Here is a 22,970-nt window from a genome sequence, read left to right as displayed (position 1 = left end):
CGTATTTTTTTTTGTAATCAAGAAAGGTCCGTTGTCTACCTAACGGGGTCTAACTTGTGTCTATTTTCTCTTTTTAAATACACTGTATCGCCTATTTTTATATCTGTTATATTAATGTTATTATTGACTGCATTTGTTCTTTTGATTTTTTCTTTGTTGAGAGTTTGCATGACATTGTTGTGAGTAACTTGTAATCTATATTTTAGTTCTTTTTGATACGAGTCGAAGTTATATAAGGGATCAACGTTATTGTTACAAAATTCAAAAGTATTACATGTTTTTCCAAAAATTAATTCGAATGGCGTGAAATCGTGTTGTATGTTAGGCGTTGTATTGTAAACAAAGCAATAAAAGGGAAGCCACTCATCCCAATCATTCGTGCGTTGGTTTGAAAATATCCTTAAGTATTCGTTCAAGCATTTATGGTTGTGTTCTAACGCACCGATTGTTTGAGGGTGGTAAGCTGTTGAGCAAGTGTGGTTTAATTGTAGCAAATTGCATATTTCGTCAAACACTCCTTTGTATTCGGTTCCTTGATCTGTTTTGATACATCTCATGGGACCGTATATAAGGATGCATTTTTCTACAACTGCTTTAGCTATTGTAACGGCTGATTTGTCCGGAATGGGTATTGCAATTACATACTTGGAAAGATCGCATTGCAATGTCACTGCATAGCGGTTTCCTTTTTCAGTGAGAGCAAACGGACCGATGGTGTCAATGGACACTACATCGAAGGTTTTGTTAGGTGTGGTAGTAACGATTGCTGGCGTTTTTGCTGTAATCGCATGTTTATTTATTTTACAAAGTTCACATACCTTGACGTAGTCTGAAACAGTTTGTTTCATATTTGGCCAAGAGTATAGGGACTTTAATTTTTTGTATAATCTATTTATACCTGGATGACCTCCCGTCGGAGAGTCATGGTATTGTTTTAATATGTTTTTAATTTCTTCCGATGTTTTTATTTCAACAGGTTTCTCGTAAATTAATATGGTAGCGTTCCTAAGAACTGCATTACCGAAACTTTTAAATGAATTTAAATCAACATGTGTGAATATAATGTCGTTTGTTTGTATTGCTAGCTTTCTTGGATATGTTGCTTTCGTATTTGAATTATCGGCAGGCCTGCCATCGATTATTTTTAAAACTTTTTCTAATTCTATTCTAAAGTTTTCGGGATTTTCTATTGCTAGAGCTAACGTTGGAGTTAGTCTCTTCCGGAATTTTTTATCGTATATTATCATATTTATCGATGTTTTATCATTATTATATGAAAATGTTAATTTTGGCAAGTCGAATGCTTCTAAACTACTGACAGCTTCGTACACGTGAAGTTGATCAGGCTTCTGTGTCTGGCTGGTAGTTGTTGTAGCAGCATTTTTCTTTGCCATAGATCTAGTTACTAAATACATGTTTTTTAGTGTGTCTGACGTTATTTGAATTCTAGATAACGCATCAGATAACACATTTGAACTACCTTTAATGTATTCTACCTTAAAATCGTATTCCTCCAAATCCCATCTCATACGTGTGAGTTTGGATGAGGGGTTTTTAAGTGAAAATAAATATATTAGTGGTCTATGGTCAGTACGTATAACGAATTTCCGGCCATAGATATATGGTCTAAAATACTCGATGGCCCAATGTATGGCGGTCAGTTCCTGTTCGATTGTTGATTTGTGTGATTCACCTTTTGTAAAAGCCTTGCTGGCAAATGCAATTGGTAATTCAAAATCTCCAAAACGTTGAGCCAGTACTGCTCCGCAAGCTACTTTGGACGCATCTGTAGTGATAATAAAATCTTTTGTGTAATCGGGGAACTGTAAAATATTTGGTGATAATAATTTCATCTTAAGAGTGTCGAATGATTTCTGACACTCCTCGTTCCATTTGAATATTGAATCCTTGCGTAATAATTTGTTTAGAGGGTTGGCTATATCTGAAAAATTTTTGATGAAGCGACGATAGTAATTACAAAAAGCAACAAATCGCCGAACTTCATCTGAATTCTTCGGTACTGGGTAGTTTCGAATAGTATCATATTTACTTTTGTCGGGTTGTATGCCATCTCTCGAAATATGGTGTCCTAAATAAGTCACCTCATTCTTGAAGAAATGGCATTTAAATGGATTTAATTTAAGTTTGAATTTTCTTAAGTGCTGAAACACTTCGCGTAAATTTGCTATATGGTGATTAATTGAGCATCCTACTACGATAATATCATCTATGTAGAGGAATGCACAGTTTGGAGGTAGACCGCTTAACGCGATGGACATCATGCGTTGAAAGGAGTTAGGGCTTATGTTTAGACCGAATGGAAGCCTATTAAATTCAAAATGGCCTTTATCAGAGGAGAAGGCTGTGTATTTTTTGGAATTTTTGTCTAATGGGATTTGATGAAATCCAGACATTAGGTCGAGTGTAGAAAAGTATCTTGCACGACCCAATTGATCCAAAATTTCATCTATCCGCGGGAGTGGAAATTTATCTGGGGTTATTTTTTTGTTCAGTTGACGGTAATCAATTACAAGACGCCATTTTTTACTTCCATTTGAATTTGATTTCTTTGGAACAAGTAAAATAGGCGAGTTGTAAGGTGAGGTTGAATTTTGAATTATCCCTTCATTAAGCATGGTCTGTATTTGTTCATTAATTTCATTTTTTTGAGATTCTGGCAATCTATAGTTTTTAATATATGTCGGTTTTTGGTCATTGAGAGCTATACTTTGCTCGTAAAAATTGTTTTCCGTAAGCAAATCACCTTGAAGCGAAAATATGTCATTAAATTCAATGCAAAGGTTTTCAAGTTTATCTCTGATATGAGGATCACTGTTTTCAAGTTTCAGTTCATTTTTCAGTTTCTGAGCTCGTTCGCTAATATTTTCTTTGTTTGTGTTGTTTGAAATAGCACAAAAGTAAAAATTTGATAGGGGTTCATGTTTGGGATAGAAGTTTGCCGGTAATAAAACTTCCTTAGTTGTAGTATTAATAATTTTAACATTACAATTGCCTTTATTTACCAGAGTATTAGCGCAAAATACTCCTGGGAATATTTCTTCTGAAAAAATTACACTGTCTTCCTGAATGTTAATGTTTTCAAGTTGTTTGATTATCTCACACCTAGCTGGTATAAGATTTGAGTTGACTTGCTTGTTTACTATTGGAATTGTAAATGTTTCAAAATTGTTTGTCAGTTTGAGAAGCCAAGAATCATAATCTATATTGCATTTATGGTTTACTAGAAAATCTCTCCCTAAGATTCCATCAGTAGGAATCGGGAAATCATTTCTTACTATGTGAAACATCTGAGGTATTTTAATATCATTTAATATGATATTTGTTTGCGTAGTACCCATTGTACTTACGTTTCCATGGCCAATTCCAGCTATGTCACATTTTTGGCTTGGATAATAAATCTGAGTTTTTCTTAATAATCCACATTTGACAACTGATATATCAGATCCGCAATCAACAATAAATGATAATTGCACATCGGACATATCAACCATCAGTTGGACGTAATTGGTGGCAGACACATTTATTGTATATGCTGCCCCAGCTGTACCCCTAAAGGGTGGATATTTCCATTTGTTGACTGTAGAATATGTTGTTGCTGTGGCATTTGAATGTGTGGATGCAACGGCATTTGAATTGCCTGGTGCGCTGGCGGCTGATATTGTGCACCGCCTTGGTGTGCTAAAAACATATTCGGTGGATACCGTCCACGCTGAGTCCAATTGCCTCTTTGATTCGAGAAATTACCTCGATGAGACCAATGACCCCTCTGGTTTGAAAAATTTCCACGATTATGGGGCGAGTTTTGGTACCTAACGTGTCGATCATGTTGGTAAAAGTTTGAATAATTACCACGTCCTCTGTGGTTTGTTCCACGCCCTCTTGGGTGGCTTACTCGACCTGTTAAAATTTGAGCATTTGTAGCAGGTGAATTGTTGTTACTGGTGATTTCATTATTTTCCATCACCTTTTGAATTGCGTCATTAATTTTGTTGAAGGTCCCAGCCTTCAAAATAAGTTTTGTGTCGGTATTCTTGCTACCGCTTATTAGAGCCTCGACTCCTTTTTTGGTTGCCATCGTGTTGGCTCTGTTTGCTGGGATTTCTTCCCTTACATAGCATGATTTAAGTTGTGTTGTTAAAGTTTCAACTTCGTTACAAAAAGTTTGAATTGAATCTTTTTGTCTGGTTGCTTTTAGCTTGGCCAGAACATTGTCCGAAGTAATTTTTGACTCGCAGTGTTGTTTTACTGCGTCTATGATGCCTTGTAAATCATCGGCTCCTGCAATTACTTGCCGGGCTACGCCTGTTAGCCGTGATTTTATGAGCTTCACTACGGTAACTTGAGCTGTTTGTATTTGTGCGGCCGTGGCTGCAGCAAAATCACTTTGTACCGTGTCATTGAATAAATTTACGGAGTCAATGAAAGCATCCAAATGCTGTGGTGCGCCATCATACATTTGAATCAGCGTCGTACCCAATTTTACGTCTACCTTTGGGTTTGCCATGTTTCTTTTATGTAACTGTAAAAATGATAACGACACTTTTGCTAAGGTCTTAAATGAAATCAGATGATTTCGATCAAGCTTTGAATCTATTAAAGTTTTTATTTCGCCGTACAGTAACCTTGCCGACTTTATAAAAAAAATCTGTTTGGTTCCCCCAAAGAGATCTATTAAATCTAATATTTCGTTGTAATAGATTCTACTTTGGTTTAGTTTGTTCAATAACGTTGCTCTCCTGTATCTTCGATTAGGATTTTTCTTAAGGTTAACTAAGATTTTCGACAAATCTGCCAGTAGTGAATCTACTTGGTCCATAAATTAATATTATTATTTAATTCTGTTTTCTGCTGTCATTTTTGTTACACTATTATGATTTTTTCTTACTTACAGTTTTCTATAACATTGTCCTACCTCACGTTTGTCGGTTTTGTTGTTGGTTTTGTTGTTAGCCGCTGGCATACTAACTGCGCTTTTGCTCTACTCAGGTTTCCGGTTACTGTGGTGGCTGTCGGTGGGGACGCTCCATGTTGCCGGTTATCCCTTTGTTGGGGCCGCTCCGAGTTGCCGGTTGACCCTTCGGTGGGGACGCTCCTAGTTGCCGGTTATCCCTTTGTTGGGGCCGCTCCAAGTTGCCGGTTGACCCTTCGGTGGGGACGCTCCTAGTTGCCGGTTATCCCTTTGGTGGAGCGTTACTAGCTCTGTCACTCGTGTACACTTTACTCTTTTGATATTTCAGCTACTGCCACACTGTTCATTTTAGCACTGTTTTTTTTTTTTTTTTTTTTGTTTGTCCCTTTTTTTTTCTGGACTTTGCCTTTCTTGTTAGACTTTGTCTAGATCTGCCATTGCTTTTACACTTAGGATCGTTTTTTTCTGCACTCTTTTGTGCCAAATTTTGTAAATTACAAACACTAGCTGGATTGTAACTAGCACTAAGATGATGTTCAGTTTGAGCGCATGATCTTCGTGAAAATCGCTATGGGTTTCCTGATTGTTTATAATGGTGAGATCTTTATCTCCCGACACTGATGCACTAGGTTTTGATGCACCTGTTCCCATTATTAGTCGCTGTTCGCACACTGATGCACACTTTACACTAGATCACAAATTTCTAACACCTGGACTTGGTTTTTTTTTTTGACACTTGGCTCTTGTCACGGTATTGCCATGATACGATTTTACTCCGTTGAAGGTTGGATTCAGATTGATTTTTTATTGTTCGATAAGTTCTTGACAAGGTTCCTACTGGAGACGCCTGAAGCACCGTTCTATGTAAAAGCCATGTACACGATCACCAATCCGTGATCGATGTACATGCGAAAGAGACAAAGACAGAAACCTCGAAAAGCTATGACTGCACACATGGTAACAGCGAGGTTCAGTAAATTTGAAATGCGACACTTTCGTTCGTCGCAGTAAATGCTGATGCTGAATTTTGTGCAGGCATTGAACTGAAGGTTCAATGCCGGTTAGTAATAAATTTCTCAGCATGTTCTCGCTGGTGTGGTCTGCTGAGGATGTAAGAATTGGAAGGCATGAAAATGACATGTGAAATCCACATGTCACATACATCGTCTGTGCTGAAGCTAAAATTTCAATCAAAAATTCGATCACTGGCCTACGATTGACTATAGAATTAAATTTTTTGCACTGTAAAAGTAAACTAAAGAGGACATAAAAGTGGAAAAAAATAAATTACTCCCAAATTATGTTCCTACTGGTACTTTTAAATCGTGATTAGACATAATGAGACACCCTATACCACTGCATAGTAGTAATTTTGTGTGCGATGGTGATAATGCTTCTAAATAAATTCTACCCTCACATTTTAAACACCATTCATTTCTTCTGACTTTCTATTCGTCTATAAAAATTTTCATAATTTTAGTATGTTTTTACTAAAGAGAACATCATTTTTCGCCGATAAGACCGATAATTTATGTTACAATCATATAAAACTTCGAATTTATAGGATTCAATTAATGTGACTGATGTGTTTCCAAAAAACACCTCTTTAATATGAAGCAGGGTGAATTTTTTCATCATTTTCAAAAAGGAAATCTTAACAACATGCATGGGAAAAATTTCACCAACCAAGGATCGAGGATACTCACTTGCTCCAGCACACTTCACCGGACAGATGATTTATTTCCTTCAATAATGCAGCCAGTAATGATGATTTACCACTTCCACTCCGGCCGACGATAATCGTTAGTTTCCCTGGTCGGTTCAGTTGATGCCATGCCATGATGCGGGCGACGAACAGCCATGTGCCAAGCAAGGATTGGATCAGGTCCAGCGTCAACGAAGACATAAAAAAAATCCATGAACCATGACGGATGTGTTCCACGATCCAGATGTTGATGATGATGGGCGCGTATGGGTTAAAGTGAAACAGATAAGAAAGGACACGATTATTTGATGGCTTTTTTGGTATATGTTATTCGTCGTTGGAACTATTGTAACACGTGTGGTCATTAGTGCAGTCAGGAAATCAAATAGTTTAGGCACCGGAAGTGTTTTCCAAATAATTTGAATAAGAATACGAACTCTTAATGCTTCTCATTTTTTAAAATGCAAAATAAGGTTCGATATAAGCAAGAAGCTACTTTTTGTCAATATGAATAAATGTAATGAGTTTACATCAAGTTCTCTTCAAAAATCATTAAACTATCCGAAAAATACAATTTAAAACATCAGTGTTCAAACTTACAAATAATTCATATGGTTTTCTTTGATTGACATTTTTCGGTGATATATTTATGTATGTAAATCCACTAAGTATATCAATCACAGAATACCGTAGAAAAGTGCGGTGATCATAATCATCTTATTTCTTCCAAATTCAAATAAAGTTCATCCCCAACGACGGATTGCAACAAATTCGAAAACATTACTCATCCTGGGGATCGTAAATAAAACATTAGCATAAGGAAAATAATCTTCGCAGGAAACTAGCTAATATCGACGGCTAATTTATAAACTTCCACAACTCACCTTCAGGAATATCGAGTCTATCAATTTTCAGAACCATCCCATTGATGGCAGAAGCAGCAGCAGCAGCCTCGGTTGAAGCAGATTGTTTGCTAGGAGCTTCGCAATCACTGGCGCCGTTAGTAGTTGTGAAAGTGCTGACGCCATTTGCACCCCATTGAAAGCGTCCATCTCGAATGGAAACTACGGTCGGAGCTTCTTCTTCATCTTCTTGGCAACCGGCAGCAGTAGCAGTATCACCATCATCAGCAATATCTTCACCTTGGCAGCATCCGGACGACGGTCCCTTGACCGGGGATCCATTTTTCATTGCCATTTCGCCGAATCTTGACTCATTAGCACCAGCCACTTGTGCCAGATCGTATGATTTCGTATGGCGCCCATCATCGCCGTGGCCATTGGAGTTCTTCTGCTGGGTGATGGTTGTTGTCAATTGAGTGGGAGGGCCTCCATCAACTGTAAAAAAATGGAAGAGCAAGCAGTGAGGTGGGTTGATTTCGAGAAAGCTAATTATGTTACAATAACTCGGACGGAACTCTCAAGGAAATTTATCGTTACGGTTCCGCAGAAATCGCAGATTGGTAAGTAATGCTTTGGAGCTACCTCAGTTAATTTGCGAAGTGTCATTTAGCGGAAACCAGCAAAGGGCTGTGATGATTTCTTTAGGTGTCCATTCGATTTGTGATAGTGATGGTTGTCCCTTCCAAATCGTTAGGTGTCAAAGAAATGATGTTCTCAGAACTAGGAAACATGATTTTCTGGGCTCTTCAATTTAATAGGTCTAAAGGTTTTTTTATCATTAGTGTTAAATATATAAATTTGAATTCACTTGTTAACGCTCTAGCGAGACCCGTGCGAAGGACCTGCCATGGATGGGGAGGGAAGTGGGGTGGTTTGATGCTGGTTTAAAAATTCAAATTCCGCTAGAAATAATAAAAATCCCAAAAATGCACAATAAATATGAAAGTACGTCTCGGTGGTCGAGTGGTTAGCGTGGAAAGACGGTAATCGCTGGTCCACTAAAGGCATGGGTTCGATTGGGTGTTAAATGTTAATCTTAAGTTGTCTACGTCATTTGTTCAGTCTGTAAAGCCTAAATCAGCTAAGACGGTGTTTGTCTTTATTTATAAAATTGATTTTTGAAACAACGTTTCTGTTTATGACCACAAAGCAAAAAAAAAATTGTAACATAGGCCGATGTAATTTCAGTTGATGTGAGCCAACCAACATTTTATTCATGTTTTTTTTATGTAATAGTACACAACTTACGGCTTCAATGAATTTACATTTAAAAAAAAAAACATAAAATATGACATATGTTGTGTGCATTTTATTACATCCAATTGATGTAAGTAATCTGAACAGGTCGTCCTGTGTAATATAACATCATCCGTTGTAATATTAAAACACGATAGCCTGCGTTGTAATATTTATTTGATTTGTTATCCTCCGCGCTTCAAAACAAGAAGGAAGGACTTGGCTGCCCAGAAGGATTTGTTTGTTTGCGAAGTTACCTAAAAATTCTCAGAATCCCTGAGCAAATCCTCAACTTAAAGGTTTATTTTGATCTTTTTTTATTTTTAGGGAACTAACCGGAAATCAATGGAAAGGGAAAGGAAATAAAATTATTCCATTTGATTTCCTTTGGAATAGAATTTGTCCTGACCGGAAGGTAAGTTACATTTATTGTTTCTTTGAAAAAATGTTTTCAAAAAACAGTTCAAAGTAACTTTTTTTACCAAATTTCCCGGTTATTTAACAAAATTTTAGACTTTTTTCGATTCATATAAAATTCTGTTTTTTTTCCACAGATTAACGATTCACTGGATTCACTGGATTCATTGAACTCAATATTCCCTAATTCAACCAACACGAAGTAGATGTTTGAATCGGATAGCAGGAATCCCGGATTCTTGTCAATCTACAAAGATGGGAAATCGAACTCTCAAAAAAATAAGGAAAGATAAATACGAGTTACATTTATTCCTTTACCAAGATGCTTTTGGAACAGTTAATCCCTTAGGAGATGAAAAAAAGCATAAAAATTCGGTGTTTCCTACAGAATAGGAAAGGAACCTCCAGCATTCCGAAGTTGAACCGAAAACATTCTTCTATTGTAAGGATTTGTAAATAGATTTATCACATTTTTATAGAATAAGTTGGATGTAAAGAAATAGTAATAATAAATGTAAATATATAAAGCAAGTTTAAAAACTTTAACCAGTAAATCAACATTGAAGCTTCTTTATCGAGTTCTCGTTTAAATTGTATGAAATTTTGATGCCCCAAAATTTTATTTTGCTTAAGAAGATGCGTTTCAATCATAATTATTATCACTTTAAAAACTAAAAATTAAAAAAAAATATTTTATTCATTATAGAATTTGAAATTGTCAATTTGTTCACTTGCGGTTCGAAATTTTAAGTAAATTTACATGATAAAATCTTGTCCAAATGATAAATTGCTTTAAATTATCTCTTATAGCAAAAAAAAAACAAATAAACAAAGCTGTATTCTATAAGATCTCAATAAAATATCATCCATCTTAAACCACAAAAATTTCATCAAATTAGTTAATCAAAGTTTATGAAAAAAATACATATTTAATTTTTTTTTTAAATTATAACATACTTAAATATTAGAAAATGTTCACACTCAAAATCTAATTTTTTGAATCAGAACTAAAAAACAAATTCAGCATCATGGTTCAGAACTGAAAAGAAGTATTTCGAAATGAAGCCACATTCTTAATGTTTGACGTTCCTTACATGATACATACATTTAGTTTAATTTTTTACATCCGTTTTACGAGGGGAAAGGTAGAATCTCAATAGAAAAACAGATATTGCTCTTTTCATCGCAGTTTTCGTGCAGATGGGCAGTTTAGGATGTTTACTATCGCATTAATCATTGGAATTAGTAAATTTCCCTCGTCAAGACTGTTTTTATAGCCATCTAAAAAATGCTAGCAAATTATACTTTTCAAAAATGGTCGGGTAAAACGGACACTGTTCAGAAAAGGTACATTTTGCCGCAAAAATATCTTTAAATGTAGATATTTTTGTGAGTTAAGTATAAGAAAGCTTTTTTAAACCAATATGGAACCAACTGGTCCGAGTCCAGAAGCGAAACAGTGTGGTTTCGGAAATTCGTATTTTATAGGCTGTATCTTCACCGGAGATCCTGTTTTTACGGTTTTTATGCCTGTTTGAGATGTTGAGTGCTTTTCGACCGGCAATTGCTCTTGTCAAGGTCTTCTGAAGGCATATGCAGGATCAAACCGAAGAAAAATTTAAAATACCTGGAGAAACTTATGTGTCTGTTTTACCTGACCTTGAGGTGTCCGTCTTACCCGCCTTAGCAACTTTTTTTTCTAAACGATTGATGTTTAAGCCCTTTGACCGAAACTCGCTGATTTTCCTACATATGAATAAAAAAAAGCCCAATCAACACTCTTCCTTTGAAAACGGTTGACATTTTCGAAAATTTTGCGAGTTATGAATTATATTATGAGCAGTGTTGGTAAATTTCGCCCGTCACGCTTAACCCGACTAATTTTTTTTCATCAAACGACTGGCACTGTTCTCAATTGATGGAGCCTCACTACTCGCATGACGACTAAAGCACGACAACAATCAACATTTCTCCATCATCGACTGGCGAAGCTCCTACACATGGTCAAAATTTCTCCTGAGAGTGACTGGCAAATCTCTTCACACTTCGACTGGCTGCTGACGGCAGGTACAACAAATTGAACGACTTGCTGGCAGAGAGCAACAATAGCAATAAAAAACTGAAAACGAGCTTGCTGGCAGGAGCAACAATAATAATAAATGCTTTTCTTGTTCGTCTTCGGTCGTCTTCGGCTTGCTGGCAGGAGTAACAATAATAATAAATGCGTTTCTTTTTCGTCTTCAGTTCGGTCTACGACTCGTTTGAATGCGATTGGTGAATGCTTGACTATGATTTTTTTTTAGCTTCATACGACTGGGGGTTGAATGACTGGCAAACGAAGTGACTGGTCGTTAAGGAACAGTCAATTGAGTTTGACGGACCAAGAGACTCAACAGTCACAGTCATTTGACTAATGACGATGAATAATGCCAACCCTGATTATGAGGAGAGAAAATTACATCAAATTATGGATTCTCAAAGTTTTTATTTATTTTGTTTACTATTATGGGACCTTGCTTACTATAAATAAACAAAGGGTCTCGAAAGTGTTGATACACTCAGTCGAACATATTCCCATCATTAGATTAGTGCCGAACATTGTATTTCTCGAAATATTGAAAGTGTCCGTTTTACCCGACTTTCCCCTACTAGATAATACAAAAAAAAGATGAAATATTAGGTCATATTAGGTCGCCTTTGCAACTCAAGTTATGTGCACGTTTTCGATGTAATATCGCAACTTTTTTTTTGCTGTGCATCACACAAACTCGTAAAAAAAATTGCTGTTTAGATTCAAAATTAATCAGAATCAAAATTGCAAATGAATGGCATTTCTGGTAGATCAATAATAAACTATTTGAAATCAAACTCTGAATCAGAAATTTTCTAGATAATTAATTTTAGGTAATATAGTTTACCAACTTGAAAAAATTTTTAAGAAACACCATAGAACGAAAACAAATTAAAATTTTGGAATCTACTCTAATATAAACTATTGATATTAAGAGAATTGGTTCAAAACACATAGAAGATTATCGAATTAAATATTTTAAAAAGAAGAACATTATTTAATTTTGTTTCAAGAGTGCCAGTAATCAAAGATAAAATTGTTTTCAAATTTTTCTAGTTAAAAGTTCCAGTTCCAGGCTGAAAAAATCAATTTTTAAAGTTCACAACAATAACTTTCAATATTTCTAATTCAACATGTTCAATTCAACATTGAAAGCTTATTCAGACTCAGGGAATCAAATCGAGCAGATCTGATAATGATAACTGGTTTATCGCTTGTTGAACACTTAGCGATACATATGAAAACGTGATGACTTCTCATCCTTTTCCAATGACGATCAAGATAACTCATCCGAAATTATTTTCTATCAGTCAGTTCAGGTTCTGAGAACATTCTCCGAAAAAACTGGAAGCGATCAAGAGAACAAATGCACGAAAGTGCTTTTTTTAGCCATTTGCGTCCATTCTGACTCTCCGCGCTCTAACTTCATGTAAAATAGTGAGAAATTTTCTCTCGTGCGGAAGCGAGAACTTATCCTGAATGTTACTAGAGACAATAAGTTTGAATCGGAATGCACAACTTATCGAGAGCAAAATTCAAGTTGATAAGCGCTAGTATAGGGTTCTTGCGAATGAAAATCTCTCTCACCGGTGTTTCGATCGGCAAATTCTATCGGAGGATAACGAATTTTGGATTCTCTTGTTTGATAAAGTTAAGGTTTGTAAATTTAGTCTCTTGAATAATCAATAAGAAACTTACATAAATGAAAATAAGGAATCCCAAGCGCTGTTTTAATAGTTTGAAATTTCAAGCTCTGAATTCTTCGTCATTTTCAATTGAAATATTGGGTCTTGTGAAATAAGTATTCAAGATTGCCGAGTTTTAACCGTACTGGTTCGGATTTTCAAAGAAAACATTGAGAATTACACGGTCTGGTTCGGTTGACTAGACTTCGAAGAAAAACCCAGATTCTGCCCGGATTTTTCATAAATTTGGCTAAATCCATACCTAATACTCAAGTATAGTTGACGAAATTTATGATTTTTGCATCAAATAACAGTTATTTCTTTTAAATTGTTTCAACGAAATAAATTTGCATACATTTTTTGAAATTGAAAAATAGGGTTTGAATGCTGAAATTGTTTTAATGGTTTTTTTTTCATCGTATCTTTCGATTTTAATTGAAAATATCTGGAAATTGCCTAATAACTTATTCATAAAAAATTAATGATAAATCACGGAAATCTAATTTTGAATGCTTTTGTTTTGATGATTTGATTGGTAATTTTTAAGTCCTGAACTCGCTTTTTCTGTTGAGTATTGTGAGTAGCAAACACCTGTCACAAGGTTACCAGCTAGTTGATGTTTTAAATTAGTATCTGATGACTGAATTTCGAAAATAAAATTGTTGATTTCAAATTCTGAATAGGATTAGCTACACTTCTTAACACTAGAAAGACCGCAACAGTCAAAATTACTAGTTGGACACTTTATTTGTTGAATATCTTTTAAATGCTGCGCTTTAAAAACTCGCAAAAAATACGACTTTTTATGAATTTTGAATCTCTACAAAACTGTGTATGTTTTATTTCACTAGCTCTATTAATAAACGAGAAAAATTTCGCCACAGACACTTGGACCGTGACCAGTCAAAACGACTGGTAAAATTCACAACCCTATAATTCAAACAAGATTTAAAAAATTCGCTTTCTTTTGGTTTCATTTGCCATCTACATTCAAGACAATGAGCTCTAGTAGATTAATGGTGGGCAGAAATGTGTCATTCGTTATGAAATTATTGATTTTCGATGCGAAGTGATGAAGATGTGTAGAAAAAGTTCTCGGATTGACCACTGTGGTGCTTCAAGCACTTGACTCCCATTTTTTTAGGTCTGTTTTGTTGCTCAACTATAATCTATAATATATTGCTCAACATACATACATACATACAACTATAATCAAACTTTTTTGTCAAATGTTTGTGGTAAATATGTTTTGTACTAAACTAGTATGAGTAAAATAACTATGAATTGTGTGGTACTCATTTATTGTAATTTGAAGACATAAGCTATGAAACTGAACAATTTAAATGATATTACACGAGTGCACGGAATATTTTTTATATGTTGGCTATCCACCATGGGTGCACGGATTCACCACAGTTTCTGCCTAAGTATGTGTTCACAAGCATTCTTAGGTTATTAGGTTCGACAAATTTCCAATGCAAGTTTACTGACAGGTATTCCGGTACTCGTGTATGTGTGGAGTACATATGGGATGAATGAATGTGTAAGTGAGTACGATTGCAGATTACCTCACCACTCACCAGCCAGCCAAGTCGAGCAGCTTGAGTGCCGCTGTAAGTGAGTGAGGCAGTCAGGATGCGGCAGTCTAGCGATACGGTTTGTAGGCGGCATTACTCGATGGGTGGTTTCCCGTGGATTATAATGCCACACATTTGGCGACCGACAGGTGGTTCTAGTTTTAGGAAATAGCGAACCTAGTAGGGAAACCACCCATCCAAAAGATTTGGCTGAAAAATGTGAACGTGAAAAAAACAGGGCCTTAGAATTTGAAAGGAATCGAAAAGTGTCAAGTGTTGCCAAATAGGCAGATAAGAATGATAGAACATGAGAGTGAAAATTAAGTGAAAATTTGCAAATTGGCACAAAATGGTGAGATTCACAGGGGAACTTAATTTTGAATAATAATCAGTTCAGTGTGAAAATTATGTGAGTTATGAAAGTTTACGCAGATGGAAAAATTTGAAAGCGTTATGGAAAATGCGTGTTGGGAGGACCGCATGGAAAATTTAAAAGCGCGTCGGGAGGACAGCTTGAAATCGAGTGTGTTGGGAGGACCGCTCTAGAGAATGATGGAATTGCTAACTGTTTATGAAAGTGTGTTGGGAGGACCACTTACTCTGAGCATGAAATAACAGCGAGTCGGGAGGACAGCTAGCATGTGAGTGTGTTGGGAGGACCACTCTTCTTGACAAGATAATTGCTTGTACTATATTAACAAAAAGTGTGTTGAGAGGACCACTTATTTTAAGAAAGAGAAATAGCGAGTCGGGAGGACAGCTAAAAATTCGGATGTGATGAGGGGACCATTCTAGAGAACGGTGAAATTGCTTTTAGTTTAGAAAAGTGTGTTGGGAGGACCACTTACTCTAAGCACAAAATTAAAGCGAGTAGGGAGACAGCTTAAATATGAGTGTGTTGGAAGGAACACTTTTCTCGGAAGGGAAAATAGTTTATTGTAAACGAAAGTGTGTTGAAAAGACCACTTACTCTAAGCATGAATGAAATTCTTGTCAAGAATTGCTTTAAAAAAATGAGTATGCTGAGAGAACCAGTTTTATCATGGAGCTTTGAGGATACATTTTACTGAAGAATCTGTTCGTAAAAAAAGTGTGATAGAGCAACCCGGGGGTGATAGAGTCGGGAAGATATTGTAAATAAGAGTGTTGGAATGGAAGCATACTGAGAACATAAAAGGCGATTTTGATAGCATTATGACGAATGTGTGAAGAGTGACTCTGTCAGATTAAAAAGAGATGATAAATGTTCTGCCTGAAAAACAAATTGTTTGTCAAGAATGAAAACATCTCCAAATGAATTAAAAGAGAAGTATGTTCTCAACACCACTGACTTGAATAACAAAAAGCCAGTTGAAAAAATATCATTGTTTACATAAGGAGTAAGGAAGATTTCGAGCGAACTATGTTTTTGTATGGAGGAATCTAATAGAATCTTGAAAAATATTAGTTGGTTCAAGTTTTAAGGATAAGAAGTATCCTTATCATTATCAGTAACGATAAGTAATATCCTTATCAAAAATATATAGATCTCGTGTTATGTTGTAAAGAAGGATACACTTAATTAAAAAGAATGGTGTTTCATAAACAGGCTATGTATAAAAAAGCAGGTGCTTTCAAATAGGAAACAATCTGAAAAATTATGCTTATCTATATGTTAATGTAGAAACTGAATGAGATTTTCGATATTCAAACACCACTACGAAAACATAAACGATAGATGGGAAATGGGCGCGCAAAAAAAAAACAACTGCTATGATAAACCTGAATTATGATATGATTTTAGCAAACGAGCAATGAAATTAGGTTTGGCATCACTGTAGAGCTTGCCTCTATACTCGATAAGCATTAGATGTTACGGGAATGTATTCGTGTCTGCGGAAAATGGAGAGTTGCGTTTATTGTTGTAGTGTGTGTATTGTGAGTTATTCATAGATTGAGCGTGAGTGCGGGTAACATGACAACAGCGGAAAGCAAACTTGGAAAAAGTAACGGTCATTCCCTGGTGGAAAAAAAAAGAAATTTAGCGGTCACCACACCACCACGGACGCATGGTCTCTTGTTTCGGAGTAGTTATGGTTGGTCATCCAGAAAGCTGAACAAGGATGATAATATATGTAATAATTCGCTTTCTTTCTATCCTAAAACGTATAATTGGGCTTGGAACTGCTAAAAAAAAAGAATAAAGCACAGATTTTTATAAGGATGACATCTAATCGGAGTGAAACTAGAGTGAAGGCTATTGTTTTCTCTATTTAACACACAAGAAATTGTATACCGGGATTGCGAGCGCGCCCATCGCCTATTGTAAATCGAAAAGAATCTATTTGAATGAAATCGGGATTTGACTCCACTGGATTAGCTGACGCCATTTTAGGCGAATTTTGAAATTCACAGAATGGAAAATTCCGAGTTGAAAGAATTTAAAGTGACAGGAGAAATCACGGGCGGCTTAATGCAAACGATTGAACTGATGATGAGAAACCCTTAAACAAAAAGTGATAGTTTGATTTCGATTTCTGCTGGTTTAGAATCTATTCCTAGAATTGTTATATTGAGTTCGAAAGTAAAACGAGTTTCCCGATAGCACTCCATTTTCTAGCTTCATTCAACTTATGTCAGTAGATTGAATAAAAATAGGTTTACAGACAAATAGACTAGGGGAGGAGCGGGCTATATGCGCCTATTAAGCAGAACACTGATTTAATCAAATATCACATCGAATATGTGTACAAAAACTATATACACGTGTGCAGGCATCTGTTTTCTATACATTGGAGTAATTTTTATGTTAAAATTTTCTTCTGTTTCCAAGAAAATGATTTTATTATAAGTGTTGTCTAAAATGCCGAATCTCAAACCGTGCGGGCTAAATGCGCCTATTTATGTTTTGAACAAAATTTCTGTTTTTTTGGACATATTTCCGTATAATTTCATTGAAACTGCCAGAAAGTAATAATTTTGGTACGACAAAGCTGATGTTTTATAAAAATCTATGCATATTAAATTTTATGGAGTAAAACAAAAGTTTGGGTTGCCATACTATGGAGGCAGTTCATCCATGAGAAAACTTTATCAAATCTGTTTTTAGATCTTCAATTCTCTCTTAAGATGTTATTCAGAGCTGAGATATGAAGGTTCAATGATAAAAATCATTTATTTATTCTATTTAACCTGTTATTTTAGGATGGAGGCATTTTACAAATATGATGGGGGCATACAAAAATACTCTATTATTCCACTATATCATAAGTATTACACCTTAAAAAAAGCTGAAATATGTTTAATTTCTTAAGTTCATATGAGTAAGAAACAGAAACCATCCTAGTTTTTGTTTTAAGCTTCTTTACGTATAATTTTTAAAAGTCGAAATATTACATCAAAATGTATCAAAACCTTGAATGATTTTTTTAATTTTTTTGAGTTTATAAATTCATAAAATTCTTTCTTGCCTTATATTCTAAGCGTATCACCCTTAAAATGCATTGGTCAGATAAGCTGTCTAGTCAGCCATTTTATGTCAGCCGTAGGGTCATTTAACCCGATAGGCTCATTTAGGAAACCTTTCCCCTATCATTGTCTTTCGTTTTTTTCCCGAGAGGAAGGAGGATGTGTGGAGTACATATGGGATGAATGAATGTGTAAGTGAGTACGATTGCAGATTACCTCACCACTCACCAGCCAGCCAAGTCGAGCAGCTTGAGTGCCGCTATAAGTGAGTGAGGCAGTCAGGATGCGGCAGTCTAGCGATACGGTTTGTAGGCGGCATTACTCGATGGGTGGTTTCCCGTGGATTATAATGCCACACAGTGTATATACCTGGCTAGCTGGCAACTGATTGAACATTGTTATTATACAGTCAGTTATAAGAGGAAATACAGCTTACCTGTCGGCAACTTATGGGATTCGAACCCAAAAGTTTTCTTGCCGATACTGGGAATCGAACCCATGACGCCTAGCATACAAAGACCAGACTCGCGCCAGCTTATCTGCTAGACCACATCGACGCTAAGATATTTCAACATGGGTGCACGAAATAGCTGCGAATTCGCCGTTTTAAATTCTATAGAGTGAAATAGTTTTCAACATGCTTGAGAACTCAAAATATTTTTGAGTCAGATATGATAGGTATTTTAAATGCAATATTGGCCAATTGAAAAACTAATTAGGAAAAACAAATCAACATAAAATTTAACAATAATGATCCATTATTTTTATAAGCGCTGTTTTCCGTCGCACGACATAACTTGATGCACATAATTCCCAAAATTCACTCGGTCCATGGTAACCGTTTTCCAATTTTTGGGATGTTGATTCAATTACTAATTTATCAGATAAATATACGATTGCAAAAACCATTTTTTTTAAAATAAACAAAAAAGTTTAATATTTCAAGATATAATTGAAATATTTCTTTTCTAGGAATGAAAAACGCGGAATTCAAAATAAAAATCGTGATTTAAATCGTTATGTCTCAACATGAAAGACATGATTTCGACTTTGGTTTAGTTAAGATTTGTCAAAATGCGTTTTAAAATTGAAAAAAGACCAATATTTGATGAAAATGCGGTAAATCCGTGCACCCATAGTGAAAACCCAGACAACCAGAAGTCGTATTTTCTTTTACAGATTACATCGTATAGAATGTTATTTATACTCATTTTCGTATATCTGCACCTACAATGTGCGGTTCATGCATATTCTTTATCGTATTTAGAAGCATTGCTTGATTTTATTACGACAAGAAGAGAGACTCGTATTTATGTACATATGAACTCGACCTTTGTGTACGACAATTCGCAAAAAATCCATGAAACGACCGATATACGGTGATCCGCCGTGACTGAGAGATTTTGTCGTGCTATGCATAAAATAATTCGAAATAAAAAACGTATATAACTGCATTGATTCGTAATTATGTGCATGCAATCGTATACCTTTGCAAATTAATTCGCATGTATGATTTTCGTAAAATGTATATGCTGGCAATCGTAAAAGAATACAAAAAAGTTCAATAAAATCGTTTATGATAATGGGACATCGATGATTGGAATCGTATTAAAGGTGGCTTCAAAATGTTGGTCTATTTTTAGATCATCGATGACGTGTTCTACGATTTAAAAGATTTAAGTTATAGAAATATACGATTTGCTTTTGGTTTAATGCCTTTGAAGCAAATCCCCTTGAATTTATATATCCCAGATAGCTTCGAGGAGCCATCATCAGCTGCAGATCGTATGGTCAGGGGATCAAGTCCAGGTACTAACAATAAAATCAGCAATCTGGCAAATAATAAACTTGTACGATATAAACTTAAATTTGACAGCAAAAAATGCATTTCTTTGAAATAATCTCATTATTATTATTTTTATGGATGAATAAACTGATTGGTTTAAAGTATAAAAAAAATAATCTTATTTTTATTCAACTGACGAAAAATGAGAGCCCTGCACTCAAGTCGCAAAAGATGACCAAATAAGTCGTGAAACTTTCCATATTGTTACGAAAAATGTCGTATATTACAACCTCAATCATCTATATGATAATGGAAATTGTCATAGTATGTTTCAAAAAGAATCAGGGTAGTCGTAAATGATGCGCATGACAAGTCGTGCAAATCGTAATTTAATACAATCCAAATCAAGAGGATGTTTGCTAATGTACCTATATGGCCTCCAAAATGATACGTATATACTGGTTTTGCTACATTATATACGATATGTTTACAGGTATATTTGCATGTATATTTGCGTTGCAAATTTGAAATACCCACCAATTGGTTGTCTGGGAAACCATGTATATAGCTCAAATTTTCTGTTGAATCTATAAAAGCCTTTATTCTATACCTTTTGCATGCAAAAAAGTCGATTTTGGATGAATGGCAGTGAATCCATCCATGTTACCTATAACTAAGTTATCATTAGGATTTAAATTTGATCCGTTGATTTTTATACAATAAACAATAAACAGTCCGTGCACACATGGTAAATATCTCTTCTTATAGAAAAACTATGCTTTGAAACCTTCAATATCAGGTATAATTTATAAGCAACATGTTGAAAAACTTCAGAGGGATGGGCGCTAGAAAATATCTCCTACGACAAAATTGAAGCGAAACCGTGCACACATACTCAATACCCATAATAACCATTTAACATGATTTTTTAGTAAGATTGATAATGTGTTTTATTTTTGAAAATTATTTGACATAATCATTTTATGACATACACGCATTCGTCATCTATTCCCGAGCAGACTTTTATGGCAAAATTATAGCAAATTTTGCTATCACGCCTTGAAAGGAAAATTTGCTCTCATTTTGCTTGACATAAGGTGGTACACAGCAAAAATGAGAGCAGAAATTTTCATACTTGGTTAGCAAAGTGATGCCAAATTTTGCTAAAACTGAGTCCCAAATTACACCTCGTTTTCCGAGAGCTTGGAGAGCATAATGATGCCAATATAGGGCATCGAAACATTTTCTTTGAAAGCAAAATTTGCTAACAATATGCTTTCAAAACTTTCATTGACGAAAAGCGAAATTTGGCATCATTCTGCTAATTAACGTACGAAAAGTTTACTTCCATTTTTGTTGTCAGTCGAATGAAAAGCAAATTCTGCTCCCACGACGTGATAGCCAAATATGATTTTAAATTGCTGTAACAATTCACTCTAAAAGTCGAATTTTAATTTTCCGTCATCATTTTCTCTAGTGCATGGATTTTGAAGAAATCTTCAATTTAAATAATTTTATTCGCTCCATGAATAAAATGTATAGTATACATAAAGGCGTTTTACCATGCACGGCGTGCGTAGCTGTTCCTATCATGAACATTGCTGTAACTATAAGTTGCATAAACAAAGGCGCTTTTATTTCCTAGCAAATAACATGAATATTCCATCGACATTTAGTTTTAGTTAGAAGGTTATCCGTCAGTCTTCTGTAGAATTTGAATTAAGTTTATCAAAAAAGTTTTTAATTTACAATTCAATGTTATGAAATTCGGATAAAATCTGGTGTTACTCTTTCAATTGCTGGTCATTCTAATTGAAAAAAGTTGCTATATTGAAAAACCTTATAAACTGTTATTATGAACATGATTTGATAAACCGTATGTAAAATTCTAAAACAGAATTAATCAAAAGTTGAAAATTTTAGTTTGATTTAGATAAAAACATAACTTTTATAAATCTTGTTATTATGGGCGGTCGGTATATTACAAAGTGAATATCGCTTTCTAATATGAAACTAAATATGAAGTTACTTTGCGAGGTTATAATAGCGCCTTCACTTATGCAACTTATAGTTCATGCAATGTTCATGATAGGAGCAATGGCGTGTACCGTGCATGGTAAAATGCTTAAGTGTAATACGTAAGTTTTATTCAAGATTGGTAGTGTAATATTTTAAAGTACGTTTTAAACGAGCTGATAGTTTATGCTTTTCGAGTTGCAAGGTCTTGATCATGCTATGAAAATTCTTGTTAAGTTCATCATGACTTTTCCAACCGATATTTGTTATTATATTTAAAACATACCTTATTATTTATGGTTGGGTCTTTTCCAAGCTAAACTTGGTACTTTTGCCTAAGTCCGGAAACTCCTTTACTTTCTGCAGATGGATGAAATATTTTCCTGATCGAGGAACATACTTTTTGGATTCATTGTCTTCCAATTAGATGCAGGAAATTTTGACCGGATTTGTTTCAGCTGATCATTGGTAACTTTTCCGGAATTATGGTTTCGGCAATCGGCACACATTTTCTCCAGCCCCTACTGCTGCTGGTGATGTTTTTACTACGTTGTGAATATCTCTATCGAAACCGATCCGTCTGTTTGGTAAATTTTGTTGTGAACAAGGTGCGGATAGTAGAGCACGGAATCTCAGAGGGTCGGTTTGAGAATCAAAATTTCTGGTCGTTGAGCAATCCGAGACGAATTGGTGGGCTATACAAAAGTCCGATCAGACAGGATTTTTCTCGATTTGATTGTCGATGTCAACCTAAAAAATGATGTTATTTCTTTGAAATTTCATAAGAATTAATCAGTATGAATAGAAATTACCTTGTTCCCGTTTTATTGCCACCAGTCTTGCTCCTCCCGCCCACCAGACCACTGGCACCGGCTTTCGTCTGGATGGAATTATACACAACACTTTGACCCGGGTTCTTGCCCCGTCAAACATTAAATACTGGCGTTCCTCTTGCCCTTTTTCAGCCGTTCCCGAAGGATATTGCTCCACTAGTTGGATGTCTTCCCAGGAGGACATGTTGCTGTTGTTTTATCCCGCCGGTAGCATAGGTAACCTTGGATGTAATGGTCCTAAAACATGCACAAATCAACCCGAATGCACCGTTTATTTGCACACACGAAGACGCAAGAAACGCATAACCGATTTATGTACACAAAAATACCATTCTTATTTTGACAACATATTTCGCACACGGGTC

At 35.4% G+C, this 22,970-nt stretch overlaps 1 protein-coding gene across 12 annotated transcripts in view; it reads right to left on the bottom strand.

Annotated features, from left to right (window-relative positions):
• The window catches only part of LOC129741933 (ATP-binding cassette sub-family C member Sur), a 373,059-nt gene that overhangs the window by 125,442 nt on the left and 224,647 nt on the right, over positions 1 to 22,970 (bottom strand). For all 12 annotated transcript variants that reach the window (XM_055733758.1, XM_055733747.1, XM_055733756.1 and 9 more), the window contains 2 exons: positions 7,520 to 7,972; positions 6,637 to 6,742 (listed from right to left, as the gene is read on the bottom strand). In XM_055733758.1, coding sequence (XP_055589733.1) covers positions 6,637 to 6,742; positions 7,520 to 7,972 — 559 coding nt within the window. The remainder of the gene's footprint in view (positions 1 to 6,636; positions 6,743 to 7,519; positions 7,973 to 22,970) is intronic.

The sequence above is a fragment of the Uranotaenia lowii genome, chromosome 2 (genome assembly GCF_029784155.1).
Source record: "Uranotaenia lowii strain MFRU-FL chromosome 2, ASM2978415v1, whole genome shotgun sequence".
NCBI lineage: Eukaryota > Metazoa > Arthropoda > Insecta > Diptera > Culicidae > Uranotaenia > Uranotaenia lowii.
The sequence above is the reverse complement of the archived record's forward strand: the minus strand, read 5'-3'. Positions and strand labels throughout refer to the sequence as shown.